Source organism: Acipenser ruthenus, unplaced genomic scaffold, assembly GCF_902713425.1.
Source record: "Acipenser ruthenus unplaced genomic scaffold, fAciRut3.2 maternal haplotype, whole genome shotgun sequence".
Lineage (NCBI taxonomy): Eukaryota > Metazoa > Chordata > Actinopteri > Acipenseriformes > Acipenseridae > Acipenser > Acipenser ruthenus.
The window spans coordinates 19322-35904 of record NW_026708029.1 but is presented as its reverse complement, the minus strand read 5'-3'; the positions used below and the strand labels follow the sequence as shown (position 1 = coordinate 35904).

At 47.0% G+C, this 16583-nt stretch overlaps 1 protein-coding gene across 2 annotated transcripts; it reads left to right on the top strand.

Annotated features, from left to right (window-relative positions):
- The first annotated feature begins 1519 nt into the window (after nt 1-1519).
- Nucleotides 1520-15677, top strand: LOC117395411 (sorting nexin-27-like). 2 transcript variants are annotated; one of them, XM_059019637.1, is made up of 13 exons: nt 1520-1948; nt 5227-5455; nt 5975-6167; nt 6308-6372; nt 7060-7164; nt 8100-8178; nt 8618-8781; nt 9712-9801; nt 10129-10278; nt 10571-10699; nt 11127-11186; nt 12363-12411; nt 14476-15677. In XM_059019637.1, exons 1-13 carry the CDS (start codon nt 1551-1553, stop codon nt 14544-14546), a joined length of 1782 nt encoding a protein of 593 aa, XP_058875620.1. In that variant the 5' UTR covers nt 1520-1550; the 3' UTR covers nt 14547-15677. The 2 variants fall into 2 exon arrangements, with proteins under 2 accessions (XP_058875620.1, XP_058875621.1); XM_059019638.1 differs by having other exon boundaries at nt 12363-12425.
- The last annotated feature ends 906 nt before the right edge of the window (nt 15678-16583 follow it).

The following is a 16583-nucleotide window of genomic DNA, read 5'->3' as shown; positions in this document are numbered from 1 at the left end:
GCTTTATAATGCTTCCCTATGCTTTACCAGACCTCTCTGTGCTTTACAATGCTTCCCTATGCTTTACCAGACCTCTCTGTGCTTTACAATGCTTCCCTATGCTTTACCAGACCTCTCTGTGCTTTACAATGCTTCCCTATGCTTTACCAGACCTCTCTGTGCTTTACAATGCTTCCCTATGCTTTACCACACCTCTCTGTGCTTTACAATGCTTCCCTATGCTTTACCACACCTCTCTGTGCTTTACAATGCTTCCCTATGCTTTACCAGACCTCTCTGTGCTTTACAATGCTTCCCTATGCTTTACCAGACCTCTCTGTGCTTTACAATGCTTCCCTATGCTTTACCAGACATCTCTGTGCTTTACAATGCTTCCCTATGCTTTACCATACCTCTCTGTGCTTTACAATGCTTCCCTATGCTTTACCAGACCTCTCTGTGCTTTACAATGCTTCCCTATGCTTTACCAGACCTCTCTGTGCTTTACAATGCTTCCCTATGCTTTACCAGACCTCTCTGTGCTTTACAATGCTTGCCTATGCTTTACCAGACCTCTCTGTGCTTTACAATGCTCCCCTATACTTAACCTTTCACTGTGCTTTCTTACACTTTGCTGTGCTTTTACCAGGGGAAACTTTTTACAACATGGTAAAGTACAGAGAGGTATGGTAACGCATAAAAAAACTAACCAACTCATATAAAACTGTCCCCTAGTAAAATCATAGTGCAGTGAGAAGAGGATATGAACCAGCCCCCTTCTTTACTGCTGTGGTATCCCCCTGGTAAAAGCACAGCACAGTGTAGTAAAGCACAGAGAAGATAATGAACCAGCCCCCTTCTCAAAGTTTACTGCTGTGGTATCCCCCTGGTAAAAGCACAGCACAGTGTAGTAAAGCACAGAGAAGATAATGAACCAGCCCCCTTCTCAAAGTTTACTGCTGTGGTATCCCCCTGGTAAAAGCACAGCACAGTGTAGTAAAGCACAGAGAAGATAATGAACCAGCCCCATTCTCAAAGTTTACTGCTGTGGTATCCCCCTGGTAAAAGCACAGCACAGTGTAGTAAAGCACAGAGAAGATAATGAACCAGCCTGTTGAACTGAAAGAATATAATGATGTCATATCAGTTTCACCTATTTACTAACGTTACAGACATATAGTTTATGACGTTACAGACTGGCTTAAGCGTTGGCTCGAATATATAATAAAGGTTCAAATTAATTAAAATATTATAGATAGATAGATAGATAGATAGATAGATAGATAGATAGATATGCATCAGATAAATCTGAAAGGGTTACGCCACGTAACATCGTGGTTTTTCATATTTTGTACAGCTTTTTTTTCTTTAATCGCATCTTTTGCAAAAAAAAAACACACCAACTACAGTAAACAAAACAGCTTCTTTCGCCTCACAACTACGACTCCCACTAACGCCCAAAAACTACACCGGGGCTCCTCGCTTGGCATTCTGGAAAATGTAGTTCCCGGGGGATCGTTTACCAAGTGAATGGAAACCGCAGTTCCCGCATTGAAGAAACTACAACACCCATGATGCTCTCTGACCGCTGTAAAAAGGGGGCAGGGCGAGGCGGGCGGCCGCAGCGGGAGCGTCTCGTGATGACGGCGGCGGTCCGTGTTGTTGTAAAGATGGCGGACGAAGCGGGAGACGGGGTGCGCTCCGGGCAGACGCCGAGGAACAGCGCCAACTCCACGGCAACCGCCGGGATAGCCGACCCCTGCGCCGTGGCCTCGGGTCCCAGGCTGGTCCGAATCGTCAAGTCGGAGTCGGGCTACGGTTTTAACGTCCGGGGCCAGGTGAGCGAGGGAGGCCAGCTCCGCAGTATCAACGGGGAGCTGTACGCGCCGCTGCAGCACGTCAGCGCCGTCCTGCCGGGAGGAGCCGCCGACAGAGCCGGGGTCTCGAAGGGGGACCGCATTCTCGAAGTGTGAGTACGCCTTACGACTAATATAAATACATTTTAAAAAAAAAAAAGTGAGGCGAAATAGCCAGTTGTTTACAACCCCGTGGTGGGTGTTGCGCGAATGGGGAAGTAGGCGCTGTCGTGTTTTTTTTTTTATTATTATTATTATTTTCTGCGTTGCGGATTTCAAGAGAGAGACCGAGACAGAGGCTCAAGTTGGATCGAGTTGTTTTTTTGTTTTTTTTTAAGTGGTTGTAATCAGCCGGAGTTGAATTGTGGTCGACTGGTGTGCATCCAGTACAGCAACAGGACCGTGTTTTTAATAATATCGTCTCTTTTTCGAGGTGTTTATACTGCACAGCCAGGTCGCACTAACGAAGAATAACATTGAACCGTTGCGCTAGTATTAATTATACAGCACGTTTTGGGTTATGGACACACAGGCTTGCCAGGTCGTGAACCGATTTATAATTATCTTGAAGTAATGCACGCTTCGGCGTCCACTCGCCCGGTTTCGTTTTATCGGTTGAATTGCATCCCAACCCCAACCCCAGTTAAGCGACAGCCTTACGAACAGGACAAACACTGCGCTGTGTGCTGATTTTTAGCCGTAGCTTCATTTGAAATGCAAAACGCATCGCTTTCCTCTGACATCAACAGCGTTGCTATGTGTTGTTAGGTATAGGACGACTGCTGGTCATGAGAAGGGAGTCGGTTTCCGTTAAGAATGGGGTTGTGTTGTAACTGGATAAGCACGGATTAGAGACCGCCTTTTCCTACTGTGCAAGTGCAGTGTGGAGTAGTGGTCAGGGCTCTGGACTCTTGACCGGAGGGTCGTGGGTTCAATCCCAGGTTGGGGACACTGCTGCTGTACCCTTGAGCAAGGTACTTTACCTAGATTGCTCCAGTAAAAACCCAACTGTATAAATGGGGGATTTATCTGCTAAGAAATACATAATATAATATAATAATAATAATACAAAAATAAAATAATTACTTAACGCGACCCCCCTCGTATTAATTGTGAACTGAAGTGTACGCTGGTCAGTGTGGCTTGTGTGTTTTTAGCAGACTCCTATTGCACAGCAGCGTCACCCATTCCAGGTTTTACTACCAGCTTGATCAGCCCCAGTGTGTCTAGGTAACAAGCTCAGGTGTGTCTGATTATTAAACTCGCAGCAATACCAGGAATGGATCAAACTGCTATGCAATGGAAGTCTTATTGCCATCCCCTGTTGTGTGTTTTTAATCAAGTAGTTCATCATAATTGTGTAAATTTGAATGACTGTAATGCGACAGTCAAATGCCTCCTCATGCAAGTGACAGCTGACGTTGCAATTATTTAAATGCGAAATGCAGCTGTAAGTTTATTAGTAAAACTAAAATATGATCAGTTTTTAAAGAGCTGTTCGTGAGGTGTTGTGCTAATCCAGGGACCGAAGAAAGACTCCTGTTGCAGAGCGGTTTGATCCATTCCTGGTTTCACTAGGAGTTTAATAACGCACACCTGAGCTTGTTAGCTATACACACTGTGGCTAATCAAGCTCCTGGTAAAACCTGGAATGGGTGAAGCTGCTGAGGTTAGTAACACGCTCTGATCTGGAGTAGCAACTCTCTCTCTACTCTGGTTTCAGTTCAGCTTTTTTTTTTTTTCATTTCTGTGATCCCAGCTTATTACACAAAAAGGACTGGAAACCGTTGCAAGAGTTTTTTCACGAGGCTTACTGGAACTCAAAGGCTGGCAGAGTTTTTGTTTTTAGTTCCTGTAAAAATTTCACAAACCTTTACCATCAGAAACGCCGTTGTCAGACTCCCACCCTCGCTTTCGATAAATGACTACCTGTATCTGTGCAGGGATGGGAATCAGACTCCTGTTGCACAGCAGTGTCACCCTTTCCAGCTTTTACTACCAGCTTGATCAGCCCCCAGTGTATAGGCAACAAGCTTGGGTGTGTAATTTAAACTCCTAGTAAAACCAGGAATGGATCAAAGTGCTGTGCAGCGGGAGTCTTATTTCCATCTCTGAAACGAGAAGCTAGTAAAATTGACCCCCTGTCTGTCTGTGTGCCGCCTCACCTCCCCAGATTGGAACCCAGGCTTCCAGAGGAAGGTAACAGGCAGAAATGAGAGGCGAGTGAATTCTTCCTCTGTCTGATGGTCCCTTTCACTCGTTTTGTTTACCCCCACAGCCTTGCAAATTGCGTTTCAGCATTTGGGCTCCCCAGTTTCACAGTCTGGCATATAAAGCCGTCGCTCATTGAAGGGATCGGATTGCTTGTTATTTTTTTTCTCGTGCATTCGGTGTTGGTGTTCTCTGCAGACTCCAGTAATGGACCCTGTGCTTCTTCCACAGGCCTCATTCATGTGGTTTTTAGTCGCACGCAAACCAACAGTTACATAAGTAATAATCGTAGCTGGGCTTTTGTGTGAGCCGAGGTTATGGAAAGGATCGTATCGCTAGGCAGGTACCCAAACAGCTTCGCAATGTTTACACATCTCTCCCTGTGTGTGTGTGTATGCTCGCGGCTCTGTTTGTTTCTGTCTGTACAAGTGTGTGTGTGCATCTCTCTCTCTCTCTCTCTCTCTGCTTCTTTCAGCCTCGTGTCTCCATGTGTGCGTGTCTCTGTTTTTCTCTCTGTTTCTGTCTGTGTGCGTGTCTCTCTCTGTGTACGTGTGTTTCTGTATGTGTGTGTTTCTCTCCCCTCTCTCTCTCTCTCTCTTAGGTTCTTACCAGGCTGTTCTCCTCCTCTGTTTTCCTCTCTAAATAAACCCTCCCTTTGCTGCTGCTGCTGCTGCCGCCCAGGCAATGGAAACTCTAATCACTGAGCTGACCTCATCCTCCATATTCATGAAGCAGAAGCTCACAGCTGAGCGAGGCTTTGAGAACAGAAACCAGCAGCCCAGACTGGGCTGGGACAGTGACCTCACTAGAGCTGACCTCTGACTTTCTTAAAATCCATCTGACTTTCTTAAAATCCCTCTCACTTTCTTACCTGACCATCGCAAATGGGGTGGGGTGGGGAGAGGGGACAGGTGGGATTTTGATAGAAATAGTTCAACGAAGGAAGCAAAGGCGGATACAAGAGTACAGTTTTACGCATTTTGATTTCATCCTAAAAAAACTGATTAATGAAACCGCATGTGCTTTCCCGTTATTCATTTTGTTTTGATCCACTGATGGGTATTTGACCCCGCAGCGTCCCAGCCCTACAATCAGCTGCTGGGAACCGGACGAGCGCTGATGGGCTGAACGGCCTCCTGTGGTTTAAGGAGTTTTCTTCTCTGTCCCTCCCTCTCTCCAGGAATGGTGTGAATGTGGAGGGCGCGACTCACAAGCAGGTGGTGGAGCTGATCCGGGCGGGGGACCGGGAGCTGCTCCTCACCGTGCTGTCCGTGCCGCAGCACGAGGCTGACAGCCTGGACCCCGGGGACGAGGCTGGCCAGGTCTTCCACGACTACAGCGAGAAGCAGGCTGTGCCCATCTCCATCCCCACCTACAAGCACGTGGAGCAGGGCACGGAGAAGTTCGTGGTGAGGAGAGGGGTGGAGAGCGATTTGGGGGGGCTCGCATGTTGAGCAGGGCACGGAGAAGTTCGTGGTGAGGAGAGGGGTGGAGAGCAATTGGGGGGGGCTCGCATGTTGAGCAGGGCACGGAGAAGGTGTGGGGGAGGGAGGGGATGAAAATAAGACTCCCATTGCATAGGGGTATGATCCACTCCTGGTTTTACTATGAGTTTTGTCGAACACACCTGAGCCTGTTACCTCTACACACTGGGGCTAATCAAGCTTGTATTAAAACCAGGAATGGGGGAAACTGCTGTGCAATAGGAGTCTTCCTTCCATACTTAGAGTGGGGTAGGGTTGTGTGGGAGAGGAGTGAGGTAAGGTGAATGGGAGGAGAGGAGTGTGAGGGGGAGGAGTTGTTTCGGAGTATTTGCACAGTGTATGTGATTCCTGTTGCAGTGCTGAGCGCTTTTCTCTCTTTCTCTTGTCCTTTCTCTCTCTCTCTCCCTCCTTTCTTTCTTTTTCTCTCTCTCTCCTCCCCCCCAGGTGTACAACGTGTACATGGCAGGCAGGCAGCTGTGCTCCAAGCGGTACCGCGAGTTCGCCATCCTGCACCAGAACATCAAGAAAGAGTTTGGCAGCTTCACCTTCCCCAGGCTGCCCGGGAAGTGGCCCTTCAACCTGTCCGAGCAGCAGCTGGACGCGAGGCGCCGCGGTCTGGAGGAGTACCTGGAGAAAGGTAACTGGATAAACGTGTAACGTCCCACCCCTCGGGTGGGAGTTTGAATTCTCGGATCACACCCACGCGTTGTTCTCTGCGTGTTGCATTGCTGTATTGAAGTGTGTTGTGCTGTGCTCACGCTGTACCCTTCTCCGCAGTCTGCTCTGTGCGGGTGATCGGGGAGAGTGACATCATGCAGGAGTTCCTGTCTGAATCTGACGAGGTGAGACGCGCGCACACACGCCGTGCCGTGACGGACAGAACACACGCACACACGTGCCGTGACGGACAGAACACACACACGTCCAGGGCAGGAAGTTAAGGTCAGGAAGGGCACAGCAATGTTGCCTTCGTTGGTCATGAAGATTCAGAGGCACCCAAGGCAGTTCTAGGAGGTATAACATAAATCCATCCCAAGGGCACCAAGGCGATTTCAACATCAGAAAAGAAATAGAGAGCCTGTTATGTTGATGAAATAGTAATTCAAATTGTTTGTTTATTTAGCAGACGCCTTTATCCAAGGCGACTTACAGAGACTAGGGTGTGTGAACTGTGCATCAGCTGCAGAGTCACTTACAATTACGTCTCACCCGAAAGACGGAGCACAAGGAGGTTAAGAGACTTGCTCAATGAGTCAGTGGCCGAGGTGGGATTTGAACCGGTGACCTGGTTACAAGCCCTTTTCTTTAACCACTGGACCACACAGCCTCACAACTGTTACAAAAGCTGAGCTTGTCGCTTATACACACTGGGGCTGATCAAGCTCCTAGTAAAACCTGGAATGGGTGTAACTGCTCTGCAGTAGGAGTCTTGTTTCCATCCCTGCAATGCAAAAACAAACTTTCTTTTTTTTTTTAAAAATCCTTTTTTTAACTACTATTTAATTTGAATTCGCTTCTACTCTCCTCAGAATTACAATGGCGTTTCGGACGTGGAGCTGAGGGTAGCCCTGCCAGACAAGTCTACCGTGACAGTGCGAGTGAAGAAGAACAGCACCACGGACCAGGTCTACCAGGTAACTGCAGCCAGGGAGAGGCAGGGCAGCAAACCTGGGCTCGGGGATAATCAGGGGGGGCTCGGGGATAATCAGGGGGGGGCTCGGGGATAATCAAGGGGGGGGCTCGGGGATAATCAGGGGGGGCACGGGGATAATCAGAGGTTCATTTGTGCCGGATCCCAGCTCCGGAACCTTTTTGTCCGACAGGCGGGCGAGAATTTAAATGAGGAATTAAATTCATTTAATCAGGTAATGTATTGATTTCAAAAACGAGAAAAGCTGTCATTCCCTCACAATTGAGTGTGAATCAATAGCGGCTAACGTCCGCATTGAGGTTTTAAAAGCTGATTTGGAAGCGAATTTCCATCTTCGGCTAGTGCCTGATCAATAAAACAATTGATTGCTTTATCGGGGTGCTGCATTTACTGTGGGGAAACGTTTATAAGGCTTTGTTTTACCATGTGTGTTTTTTTTTTATATTTCCCTATGCTTTACCAGACCTCTCTGTGCTTTACAATGCTTCCCTATGCTTTACCAGATCTCTCTGCGCTTTACAATGCTTCCCTATGCTTTACCAGACCTCTCTGTGCTTCACAATGCTTCCCTATGCTTTACCACACCTCTCTGTGCTTCACAATGTTTCCCTATGCTTTACCAGACCTCTCTGTGCTTTACAATGCTTCCCTATGCTTTACCAGACCTCTCTGTGCTTTACAATGCTTCCCTATGCTTTACCACACCTCTCTGTGCTTTACAATGCTTCCCTATGCTTTACCAGACCTCTCTGTGCTTTACAATGCTTCCCTATGCTTTGACTGTGCTTTATTACACTTTGCTGTGCATTTACTGTGGAACATTTTGGGGACTGTGATCTGGACAGCCCAGTTAATTGCCTTCCGTCTCTGTCTTTTTAAACAATTAATTTTTTTATTTTTTTTTATTAATTCCCTCAGGCCGTGGCCTCCAAGGTTGGCATGGACAGCATCACAGCGAGCTACTTTGCCCTGTTTGAGGTGATCAACCATTCGTTCGGTGAGTCTGCTGTTTGAGAGCGAGAGTCGACCACACAGAGATGGTTTACCACTCGTCCCCGTTAGTGCTGCACAGACTGATTAATTAATTATTAGATGATTGGGATCGCCACAGAAATCAGGAGCTGACAATCAGGCGAGGGTGACTGGTGTTGATCGGGCTGATTCACCATTCAGAGTGAAACGAGTGAAGAAGCAGCTGCTTGGGTTTGTGAGGATCGCTGCTTTTCTTAAGACTCTGGAGAGCAGCGATCCTCACAAACCCAAGCAGCTTCCAGTTTAACTACATGATATGTCTTTCACGATAAATCGCCCCAAAGCGCTTTGCATAGACAAAAACATTGACAGATATTGAAAGCAGCAATAAGCAAGCAGTTGAATCGATGTACTGTGTGTTTGTATTGACGTGCTGTGCTGTGCTGTGCTGTGCTGTGCTGCAGTGAGGAAGCTGGCTCCCAACGAGTTCCCTCACAAGCTGTACGTACAGAACTACACCTCGGCTGTGCCCGGGACCTGCCTCACTGTCAACAAGTGGCTCTTCACCACGGAGGAGGAGGTGCTGCTCAACGACAACGACCTGGCCATCGCCTACTGCTTTCACCAGGTATGCACCCAGCCCTGTGTGTGTGTGTGTCAACTGCTTTCTCTCTGTCTCTCTCTCTCCTTCTCTCAGCCTCTTGTCTCCATGTGTGCGTGTCTCTGTGCCTCTGTCTTTCTCTCTTTTGTTTCTGTCTGTGTGCGTGTGTCTCTCTCTGTACGTGTGTTTGTATGTGTATCTGTTTATTTTTTCTCTCTCTCTCTCTCTCTCTCTCTCTCTCTCTCTCTCTCTCTCTCTCTCTCTCTCTCTCTCTCTCTCACTGTCTGTCTCTGTCTCTGTCTGTGTGTGTGTTGCAATGTAGTAACTTGCCTCAGGTTATACTGAGCTTTGTGTGTGTCTTATACAGTATGCTGCTTTCACCAGTAATATTTACAGCTGTGTGTGTCTTATACAGTATACTGCTTTCTCAGTGTGTGCGATGCAGTATACAGACTACAGTCTGTTTTGTGATTTTATAATAAGTTAATAGGGCAGCAGTGTGGAGTAGTGGTTAGGGCTCTGGACTCTTGACCGGAGGGTCGTGGGTTCAGTCCCAGGTGGGGGGACACTGCTGCTGTACCCTTGAGCAAGGTACTTTACCTAGATTGCTCCAGTAAAAACCCAACTGTATAAATGGGGAATTGTATGTAAAAAAATAATGTGATATCTTGTAACAATTATAAGTCGCCCCGGATAAGGGCGTCTGCTAAGAAATAAATAATAATAATACATTGTGCATTTGAGAGCCTCTCCCATTGAAATATAAAACATGTGCTTCGATTGGCAGTCCTCTCATCCCCAGACTGCCTGGAATAACACTGCTTATAAGAATGAGACGCCCTACGCAGGATGGATTGAATTGTGATATACGGCTCTGTGTGTGTTTCAGTGTAGCCTGATTCTCCTTTCCTCCTGGTCTAACCCCTTCCCTCGCTCCCCCCTCTTCCCTCTCTGCAGGCGATGGAGGATGTGAAGAAGGGCCACATTAAGGCTGAGGAGAAAGCCTACCAGCTTCAGAAACTGGCAGAGCAAAAGAAGATGGGAATGGTGAGTCTGTGTGTCTCTCTCAGTCTCTCTCTGAGTGTCTGTGTATATCTGTGTGTCTGTCTGTCTTTGCATGCAAGGCTGTTTTGTAGTAGCAATTTCTAAAGAGGCATGATCTGTGTCCGTCTGAGTGTGTGGCCAAGTACAGTTCTAGCAATGTGTTCCCCATAAATTGTAACAATTCTCTCTCTCTCGCCTCTCTCTCTTTCTCTCACCTCTCATCCCTGTCTTTCTCTTGCCCCTCTCTCTCTCTAACCTCCTCTCTCCCTCATCTCCCTTTTGTCTGTCTCCTCCTTCTATCTCTCCTCTCCCCCTCTCCCCTCTCTGCAGTATCTGAGCATGCTGCGCTCGTGCGAGGGCTACAATGAGATCCTCTTCCCGCACTGCGCCTGTGACTCGCGGCGGAAGGGTCACGTGATCACGGCCATCAGCGTCAAGCACTTCAAACTGCACGCCTGCACTGAGGAGGGGCAGCTGGAGGTGAGGAATAAACTCATCACGGGGTCAGAAACAAGACTCCCTTTGCTTAGCAGTCTGATCCATTCCAAGACACCCCTGAGCTTGTTGCCTATACACAGGGGCTGATCGTAGTTAAACCTGGAATTTGCAACAGGATTTCCATCCTTGAATTATGCAAGGCATTGAGTCGAGTCTGTATAACTGTTGCATCTTCCTTCGTCTGTATTGGTCACTCTTGACAGTAGTGCAGGTTTCCTGTGCCGTGTCTCTCTGACTGTCGGTCTGTGGGTGACAGTGTTGCGTCTCCTCTCAGAACCAGGTGATTGCGTTCGAGTGGGATGAGATGCAGCGGTGGGACACTGACGAGGAGGGCATGGCGTTCTGCTTTGAGTACGCCCGCGGAGAGAAGAAACCGCGCTGGGTCAAGATCTTCACCCCCTACGTGAGTCAGGCCCAGCCTGCTCAACACTAGACTTGCATGACATTATATCAGTTAACATGTCTGGTTGACCCTGTCTCTATTATTATTATTATTATTATTAATATTATTATTATTTAGTTCTTAGCAGACGCCCTTATCCAGAGCGACTTTCAATTGTTACAAGATATCACATTACAAAGTATCACATTACAGAATATCACATTGTAAAATATGATTATAAGATATCACATTACAGATAAGAGCAGCTATAAAGTACAATAAAATCAGATGCAAATAAGATCTAATTCAAATAAGAGTAAAATAGAGAATTGTATGTCTGGTTGAACCTGTCTCTTGTAGGAGAAATCAGATAGATATCTCCTTGCCACTTCAGTGCTATTGTTTTTTATAATTGTATGAATCTCTCTCTCTCTCTCTCTCTCTCCAGTTTAACTACATGCACGAATGCTTCGAGAGGGTATTCTGTGAACTCAAGTGGCGAAAGGAGGTGAGGCCGTGACTCCTGCTAACTAACAGAAAAACTCCTTTAAGATATTTAATTGCATTCTGTGCAAGACCTTCATTTTAATGATTCAGTTCACTTTGTGTGTGAAACGCTCTGGGATCCTTGTGATGAAAGGCGCTGTAGAAATGTGTACTGTAAAGGCGTTCGCTATGAATGCTGTTTGAACGTGCAGGACAGAGAGAGATACATACGAACAATATGCAGGTCGCGATACCGTGCGATTCACGATACTCTGATGGCCTGCTTCTGTGATGCACAGCAAGATCAAATGGTTATTTAATGATGGGCTGTTTTGTTAAATGGGGTAGGTGGAGTTTCTGATGTGTGTTTGGTCTTGAATCACGACACTACCGATACCTACCTCTATTACAATTCATCACGTGAAGAACGCACCACGATTTGATACTCCAGCATGCGTTGTAATACAAACGCCAGCAGTGTGTGTGTTACAGGGGCTTTGCAAACGCCCGGAGTCAATGGGAGTGAAACCATTCACCTGCCTGCCTGAAATCAGGAGAGATTGAGTTGATCGTAAGGTTTCGTTATGATTTATTACACCAGCTATTAGGGTTATTGGCAGTAGTGTTAGTGTCGGTATGAAAATGATGATAAAAATGTATTTAAATTGTGGGGATCATTAATAAAGGAAGGTATTAGTTATTATAAATTAGTATGTTATTAGGTTAGGTTTAGAATTATGATATTCAAATTATCATTGTTTATTGAAATTGTGGGGATCATTTAATCTATTTTATATAGCGCCTTTCATAGAGGACCACCATCACAAAGCGCTTTACAAGATGCAGTAGCAACAAGAAAATCCATAATACTTTAAATACAGAGAAATGCAGAATACATGATGTACAGTAAAACAATGCATAATACATGAAATAGTAGCAGCAACACAGCAGGTAATAGATATCAGGCTGGAAAGCAAGAGAGAACAGGTGGGATTATTATTATTATTATTATTATTATTATTATTATTATTATTATTACTGTAAATCCTATTAGGTTTAGAATTATGATTAGTCAAAATATGAAGATTTAGGTGTTTGGATTATTAAATGTTTTAATGTGTGTTTATTCTGGTTCTTGAAATTCAGGTTAGAACAGAAATGAGGACTGCTCCCTGACTCTCTCTATCTCTCTCTGCAGGTGGAAGAGGAGGTGACAGACCTGGATAATCGGAATTGCAGCAAAGATGGTATGTGTAGCAAGGTAAGGCCTTGCCAGCTGTTCGACAAGGCTTTCTGAGACAGGGGTACCTGGGAGAGCGAGCCTGACAAACTCAATCAGGAACGCTGCTGTAGACCAGGCTTTCTGAGACAGGGGTACCAGGGAGAGCGAGCCTGACAAACTCAATCAGGAACGCTGCTGTAGACCAGGCTTTCTGAGACAGGGGTACCAGGGAGAGCGAGCCTGACAAACTCAATCAGGAACGCTGCTGTAGACCAGGCTTTCTGAGACAGGGGTACCGGGGAGAGCGAACCTGACAAACTCAATCAGGAACGCTGCTGTAGACCAGGCTTTCTGAGACCGGGGTACCAGGGAGAGCGAGCCTGACAAACTCAATCAGGAACGCTGCTGTAGACCAGGCTTTCTGAGACAGGGGTACCGGGGAGAGTGAGCCTGACAAACTCAATCAGGAACGCTGCTGTAGACCAGGCTTTCTGAGACAGGGGTACCGGGGAGAGCGAACCTGACAAACTCAATCAGGAACGCTGCTGTAGACCAGGCTTTCTGAGACAGGGGTACCGGGGAGAGCGAGCCTGACAAACTCAATCAGGAACGCTGCTGTAGACCAGGCTTTCTGAGACAGGGGTACCGGGGAGAGCGAACCTGACAAACTCAATCAGGAACGCTGCTGTAGACCAGGCTTTCTGAGACAGGGGTACCGGGGAGAGCGAACCTGACAAACTCAATCAGGAACGCTGCTGTAGACCAGGCTTTCTGAGACAGGGGTACCGGGGAGAGCGAGCCTGACAAACTCAATCAGGAACGCTGCTGTAGACCAGGCTTTCTGAGACAGGGGTACCGGGGAGAGCGAGCCTGACAAACTCAATCAGGAACGCTGCTGTAGACCAGGCTTTCTGAGACAGGGGTACCAGGGAGAGCGAGCCTGACAAACTCAATCAGGAACGCTGCTGTAGACCAGGCTTTCTGAGACAGGGGTACCAGGGAGAGTGAGCCTGACAAACTCAATCAGGAACGCTGCTGTAGACCAGGCTTTCTGAGACAGGGGTACCAGGGAGAGTGAGCCTGACAAACTCAATCAGGAACGCTGCTGTAGACCAGGCTTTCTGAGACGGGGGTACCGGGGAGAGCGAGCCTGACAAACTCAATCAGGAACGCTGCTGTAGACCAGGCTTTCTGAGACAGGGGTACCGGGGAGAGCGAACCTGACAAACTCAATCAGGAACGCTGCTATAGACCAGGCTTTCTGAGACGGGGGTACCAGAGAGAGTGAACCTGACAAACTCAATCAGGAACGCTGCTGTAGACATCCTGGGTGTGGAAGAGGAAGCTGGCTCGGTCATGGGATCGGGGGACGCCCACCGAACCTTCTGAGCAGCTGTGTAGGGGATTGGTGAGGTGTATTGATTTTATAAATCAGTACAGTAAAACCAGATGATAACCTGTTGAGATTTATTGATCGTGATCTGCACTGTACTGAAAACGTTTTTGCTTCTTGGATGTTATCAATAAACTGTTAGAACTCAAGAAAAAAGCAAAGCACAAAGTTCAGGAATGGAAATAAGACTCCTGTTGCAGAGCAGTGTCACCCATTCCAGGTTTTACTAGGAGCTTGATTAGCCATGTAGTAATAATAATGCTGGTTATCATCAAATGGAAATAAGACTCCCATTCATAAGAACATAAGAAAGTTTACAAACGAGAGGAGGCCATTCGGCCCATCTTGCTCGTTTGGTTGTTAGTAGCTTATTGATCCCAGAATCCCATCAAGCAGCTTCTTGAAGGATCCCAGGGTGTCAGCTTCAACAACATTACTGGCTAGTTGGTTCCAGACCCTCACAATTCTCTGTGTCTCGTTCCTTAGCAGTTTGATCCATTCCTGGTTTCACCTGAGTTTGACATACCTGTGCTAGTTACCTATACACACTGCGGCTAATCGAGCACATAGTAAAACCTGGAACGGGGGGGAAAATGCTGTGCAATAGGAGTCTCATTTCCATCCCCAAATTAAGCAAGGCATTGAGCAGTGTCTCGTATTTAAATTTATTGATTTATTTTTTGCATTTTCTTTCAGAATATCTTCCTGCTGTTGAAATCGCACAGAAGGGATGGAGACATCTAGGAGGAGAGATTGCGACATCGTAAACTACAGAAAAAACAGAGAAACCTGCAGCTACAAGCAGCAGCAGCATCGAGAGAGGAAGAAAAAACAAATTAAAAAAACCATGATGCTTTTAAACATTTGGCGAGAGAGAGGCAAAGCTTTTGGCGTCAACTTCGAATTCTTGTTCTGCTTGGACTTCTGCTTTTTTACTGTTCTCATCTTCATCGAAATAATAGCAGTAGTAATGATAAGATTAAAAAATAATAATATTAATAATGATGATGATGATGATGATGATCCCGGAAGGATGACTGGGAGACGGACAGTTAGTCTGGAAAAAAACTCCACCCTACCTCTGATCGTTCTGATGAAACATCCTGGGGAAAGTATAACAAACAAAAAAAAACGGGAAATCTGTCTGCAGAGACTTTAGAGAGAACATTGTGATCCGCTTTCCTTAATGAGATGGGACTCCCCCCACCACCACCTCCCCCTCTCCCTCCCTCCCTTCCTCTCCTCATGCCACACCTTTCTTAACCAGGTTCTGCTGCTTTGCTGAGACTGACCCAGCGAGAGTGTGTGAATCTGGGCAGAGGCTGTGCTGGAGACAGGGGTGTAAATGTACACCTCCAGACAGGATGCAGTCAGCCAGTCCTCTCGGTACCTCTCTGAGGTTGTGACGTTTCCTTCTTGACGTCGTTTTTTTGGCCTCGATGGTGGCAGGCAGGGACACCACAGATATATAGAAATCTGAAAAGGAAAAACATTTCGGTTTTTGGTCACACTCTGCCTCCTTGCTCCGAAATAATCAGCGATTCTTAACTCTGTTTATATCGGTCCAGACCAGTTTAACCACAGAGGGGCTTGTTTGGCGTGAGGAGTCAAAGCAACAGCCTCGCGTCCCGTTTTGATTCCAGCAGCATTTTATATTCCTTCTAAAGCAGGTCAGGATCCACACCCCAGTTTACAATGGGCTGTCATGTTTTATTGTAGCTCAAATAGAACAGCAGTACCGCTGCCTCGCAGCAGGGGGTGCTGTTGTCACCCAGATACACTTTTTAATCTCTCTCTGTGTTGGTTCACAATAGTTTGAATTAAACAAAGCCTCCCCTGGACTGGAGGGAGCGCCCTTTCTCTTTAGGGAGGTGAGGGAGGGAGCAGTTCGGTTTCCATGCCTTTAGCCTACCCTGGACTGGTGGGGACGCCCTTTCTGTTAGGGGGGTGAGGGAGGGAGCAGTTCAGTCTCCGAAAATGACCAGACCTAAAATCCCTTTTTTAAAGCATTAATTACGAAGCAGGGGTCCCAATTCCAAGCATTTGTTTGGAGGGGGGTACGGCTCGTCACGCTATGCTAACCTTGCTCAAAACCGGGGTGACCCGGGGGGGGGGGGGGGGGGGAATTCAGTTGGAAGAAGTGTGTTTGGGGGCAAGGAAAATAACGGGGGGGGGGGGTTGATTAGACCATGTGACACAGAGCTAGCCTGACACTGCAACACTAGATGGGGAATTGTGATGAGCAGAGAGGCTGCTGGGAGACATGAGAAGGATTTGTGGAAGTTATGAGCCTGCCATAGAAGCAGGGGGGAAGCGTTTTGAATCGATGTTTCTGTTTGTTTTCTGTTTAGTGTGGATTTGCGATTCGGATATTTCTGTTTTGACGCTGTCTGCAGCCCCAGCCCTTCACACTACAGTGCGCTCTGAGCTCAAATCTTTATCCGTGCAGCCTGAAGCTCTTTTTTTTTTTCAATTGTTATATTTTTCGAAGTGTAATTGATGTTAGCTTGCCTGTTGTGCGATATATTAGTACTGGCGCATCACCCAGGATTACATGAACATGTCTGGAATCAGTGTGTGTCTGTGTGTGTTTAGACACAGCTGCCCTACAGCTCCCTCAGGATTGTATTGACAGGTATATACAGGATTTAAGCAGAAGCAGTCCCTTTAACTTCTCCCCCGGGAGTCCATAAACTGATTTGAACACGAGAGTGTGATTTACACCAGCGCCACACTGAGGGGTCAGTGCTTCCTAACCAGCCCCTGGGGGCCACACTGACTCCCAGTCCCTCCTCGGCTCTCAC

Excerpts from the sequence above, each read along its gene's own strand:
- LOC117395411 (XM_059019637.1), top strand. The coding sequence starts at position 1,551 with ATGATGCTCTCTGACCGCTGTAAAAAGGGGGCAGGGCGAGGCGGGCGG. Across the intron at positions 8,782-9,711 it reads TCGCCTACTGCTTTCACCAG|GCGATGGAGGATGTGAAGAA; the intron begins GTATGCACCCAG and ends CCCTCTCTGCAG. Across the intron at positions 12,412-14,475 it reads TCGGAATTGCAGCAAAGATG|AATATCTTCCTGCTGTTGAA; the intron begins GTATGTGTAGCA and ends ATTTTCTTTCAG.